The 4,447-nt window shown below is 29.5% G+C and overlaps 1 protein-coding gene across 1 annotated transcript; it reads left to right on the plus strand.

Moving 5' to 3' along the window:
- The first annotated feature begins 1,427 nt into the window (after positions 1 to 1,427).
- Positions 1,428 to 2,919, plus strand: LOC111919507 (protein ROH1). The gene has a single exon (XM_023915058.3). It carries the CDS (start codon positions 1,668 to 1,670, stop codon positions 2,778 to 2,780), a length of 1,113 nt encoding a protein of 370 aa, XP_023770826.1. The 5' UTR covers positions 1,428 to 1,667; the 3' UTR covers positions 2,781 to 2,919.
- Positions 2,920 to 4,447: the final 1,528 nt, after the last annotated feature.

Genomic DNA, 4,447 nt, shown 5'->3' on the forward strand with positions numbered 1-4,447 from the left:
CTAGAGCCACAACCAAACAAGAAACATGCAAAATGTGTAATTGATAAATAAAAGGTACATGGATAATATTTGCATGATGACGAGAATAAATTTTGGAATATGTTGGAGGAAACTCAAAGTGCCAAGGCTTTGGAATTCAGGCCCTAAAATGGTTGTGAAATTGAACACATGTGCGGGATCGCGAGCGAGATGATGCTGAGAATGGAAAGAGCTCAAATGCCACAATATAAAGAGAGGAGATGATGTCATGGTGGTAGGATGATGAAGGAAGATGTAGCATCCATGATAACCTCACATTTAGGCTAACAAAACAAAGGATTGAAAAGGAACGTTTAAACTCTAAACCCCCCACCCAAAAAAAATAATAATAATAATAATAATAATAATAATAATAATAATAATAATAATAATAATAATAAATAAATAAATAAATAAAATAAAAATAAGATTAGATATAAATTTCGAATCTAACAAAAAAACATTACTTTTAAAAATGGGTTAATACAAGTTTAGTTAGATTACCAAATTGGGTTTATTATTTCAAGTGATGAAGACTACAAGCACCCACACCCGGTCCACCGTTGTCTTGTTCCAAGTCCCAAAAAGTCAAAAACTACCCAATTTTGATTCTTCTTTTTCTAAATATAAATCGATTGAAAATTTTGAAAATCGAAAACAATTTGTGGCGTAGAATGGGTAAATCGTTTTTGTCTTTATTTATAACAAGAATACCAGATAAATTAATTTTATAGTTATAATAATAAGATGTATTTAACATATATATATATATATATATATATATATATATATATATATATATATATATATATATATATATATATATATATATATATATATATATATATATATATATGACAAGACTATTATAATAACTGACTAATTCGCTTCTTTTTGCAAATTAAGGTTATCAGCTTGTACAATATTTTCTAGAACATCTTAAAGCTTTATTAAATTGGTAAAAACTATTATACCTTTTTCTAATAAAAAAGTAAACATTGTTGTATAACTTTTGTGTGATCATATGTTGAAATTGTGTTTTTGTAAGCATGCATTTCTAATGTGAACATCATTTAAAATACGTATTTTTCTGTAAGAAAAGTATATTATGTAACATATAATTATGCGACTAAAGTATAATTCATTAATTCCATTCTAGACAAACTTTAAATTTTATGCCAAACAGAGTATCTGGTACTTAAAGCATTAATAATAGTTATGAATTTTAAATATAACATGTAATAAAAAAAGCCTTCAAGTCTTTGTTATAATGTTTCAAAGATGAATTTAATTTTATAGAATAAACTAATTTTTAATTTTAATTAAAAGTCACTGTAGAAACAGTAGTTTGAGTAATGAGTCCATCATCTTGAAGACGCCATAAAAAACGCGGTCAATATCAAACCTTCCTCCTTTAAAACCCTTTTAAGACTTCTAACATTCATCCACCCCAAATTCTCTCTTCACTCTCCAATTTACAGGTTTCTTACATTTCTCCATTGTTGTTTGTGTAAGATTCCAATTGGGTTTTTCTCAAATTCCTTTAAAACCCCTAAAATTGGAACATCACTCATCACTACCCATTTCTTTGTTCATATTCACACTGATCATTCACTTTTTCGCTCTTGAACTGTTCTTCTGTCAAGATAATGGCGTCAACTGATTATCAAGGTTCATCGTCTCCATCTTTCACACGTTTTCGGCGTTCAATACTGAGTATGAAACGAGATCCAGTGATTCATGAGGCCACAAGTCAGGAACAAGAGGTTGAAGCGTTTCAAAGACATGTAACTCAGAGGTTTATCGATTTGTCTCGGGTTGATTCACATGAATTCCTTTCTCTTTCGTGGGTTTCTGATCTTCTAGATGTTTTCCTGTGTTGTCAAGAAGAATTCAAAGCCATATTATTCAACAACCAATCTTACATGAGTGATAAGTTGGTTTTGGATTATTTCGAAAGGAGCGTGAAAGGATTAGATGTTTGTAATGCAATTAGAGATGGAATTGAACAGATCCGACAATGGCAGAAACAACTGGAGATCGTTTCATGTGCTTTGGGTAATCAACGATATCTCGGAGAAGCTCAATTCCGGCGAGCTAAAAAGGCGCTAATCGAGTTAACAATCGGAATGATTGACGATAAACAATCCAACTCCGCTTTCGCTCATAGAAACAGATCCTTCGGTAAAGATCCCCCAAATCATCAAAAATCCTTGAAGAAATTCAAATCATTCTCGTGGAGTGTTTCAAGATCTTGGTCCGCTTCAAAACAACTTCAAGCAATTGGAAACAACATTGTTCCTCCCAAGACTACCGACGTCATTCCTGTAGCTGTTTACACGATGAACAATGTCCTGTTATTCGTGATGTGGACTTTGGTAGCTGCGATCCCTTGTCAAGATCGTGGACTACAATCCCATTTCAACATACCCAAGAATTTCAATTGGGGATCTCCGATTATTAGTCTGCACGAGAGAATTTTGGAGGAATCGAAGAAGAGAGGGAGGAGAAATGCTTGTGGATTGTTGAAGGAGATTGAAGGGATCGAGAGATCTGCTCGTTTTGTAAACGAATTGTGTGATTCGTTGCAGTTTCCATTGGCGGAAGAACAGGAATCGGAGGTGAGAAAGAGGGTGGAGGAAGTGGAGATGGTGTCTGAAGCTATTAAGAAAGGTCTGGATCCATTGGAGAAGCAAGTGAGAGACGTTTTTCATCGAATTGTGAGCAGTAGAACACAAGGACTCGATAAACGAAGCTATTAATTAAATCAAATCAATATATGTATAGAGAATATATTTAGGATATGAATTGTATTTGGAAATTCATGAACTATGTTCATGTTCATGTGTTCATCTCGTGTAGATGTATCTCATTAATTATTAATTCTCACGTTGAATGGCATGTATTTAGTTTAATATGCCATTAATGAGGTTTGATTTTGACATACAAACGGTTCTTATATGACATTAAGGTTTTATTTGTGTTTGATTTTGATTTTTGATGCATATTTTAGGATTTGATTTTAATAACGATATGGTTTCTGATTTGTTAACTTGTTGATATTTGTATCTATTCTTGAGTTTTTACGATTTTTATTTGCAAAATAAAAAATTCACGATAAGACTAGATTGGACATGATATATGTAAAATTGATTGAAGTTTGCAAATTGCATAATATTAATCAATTTTATGGTGAGAGTCGTTGAAAGAAAAAAGGACAACTAGTTCCTCAATAATGTCTTGATACATTCATGTAAGGTTAATGTCTTAAATCTTAATACATTCATGTAGGTTTTTTTTTATCGTTAACTTGTTATTATAATAATGTCTTAATACATTAATATAGGTTTTTTTATCTTTAACTTGTTATTATAGAAATGTCTTAATACAGTAATGTAGATTTTTTTTATCTTTAACTTGTTATTATAATAATGTCTTAATATATTGATGTAGGTTTTTTTTTCTTTTACTAGTTATTATATGTCCAAATTAAGTCATCGTGTTTAGCATAACGTTTTTAGGAGTTTGTAATTTTTGGCTTAACAAAAAATTTGATTTAAACAAAATGTTTTATTTCGTAATATGAGTTTAACTTTTAACTTAAACATTAAACAAAAAACGTAAAATCTAAAAGTTATTTAATATAGCAATTACTACACACACTTCTAGACTATTATAGGTGCTTATGAAAAGGCAAATATATACGACTGATATAAATATAAAGATATTCATAGTTTTTGTTACTCAATTTCAATACTTGTATCTACCCAATGATGCATGGGTATATATATACACTAAAGAACAACAAACAAATAGTTATTAGTTTATTGCACACGTTTATATCGGGAGTTAAATAAGAAAATATATACGACCATGTTAGAAGCTAAAATAAAGTTATAAAAATTGTAAAACACTTTATGCTTTAAATTAAGAAAAAATCATACATTATCGTGAGATCAAATATGGATATTATTAAAATACATAATAACAGAAAATATCAGAATATCTACATAAAAAATGCCAAATGAACCATATCAGATATCACTTGTTCGATTTCATTCCGTGATTCAAGATGGTATTGACTTTTGACCATTTCAAATTGATGACCAAGCACTTTTGTCAAACTGTGTAAGATGTCAGTCAATAAATCTTCGTGCAAGTTAAATTTAAAGAAAAATCGTATCTTTTGTTGTTAAAAAAACATTTTTTTTTGTAAGTTGCTATTTTAAATTTAAAAATGGGCCTATTTATGATTTTAATTTTTTTTATTAAACTAATATGCATATGCATAGATTAATAAAATAAATTAACATTACGGGAATAATATGAAAAAAATTAATAACAACTTAAAACATTATTAAGTTATTTAGAATTTAATAAAAGCATATTACACCATGGTATATCAGCCATTAATCCTTAACCAAATGTT

This window comes from Lactuca sativa, chromosome 9 (assembly GCF_002870075.4).
Source record: "Lactuca sativa cultivar Salinas chromosome 9, Lsat_Salinas_v11, whole genome shotgun sequence".
NCBI classification, from domain to species: Eukaryota; Viridiplantae; Streptophyta; class Magnoliopsida; order Asterales; family Asteraceae; genus Lactuca; species Lactuca sativa.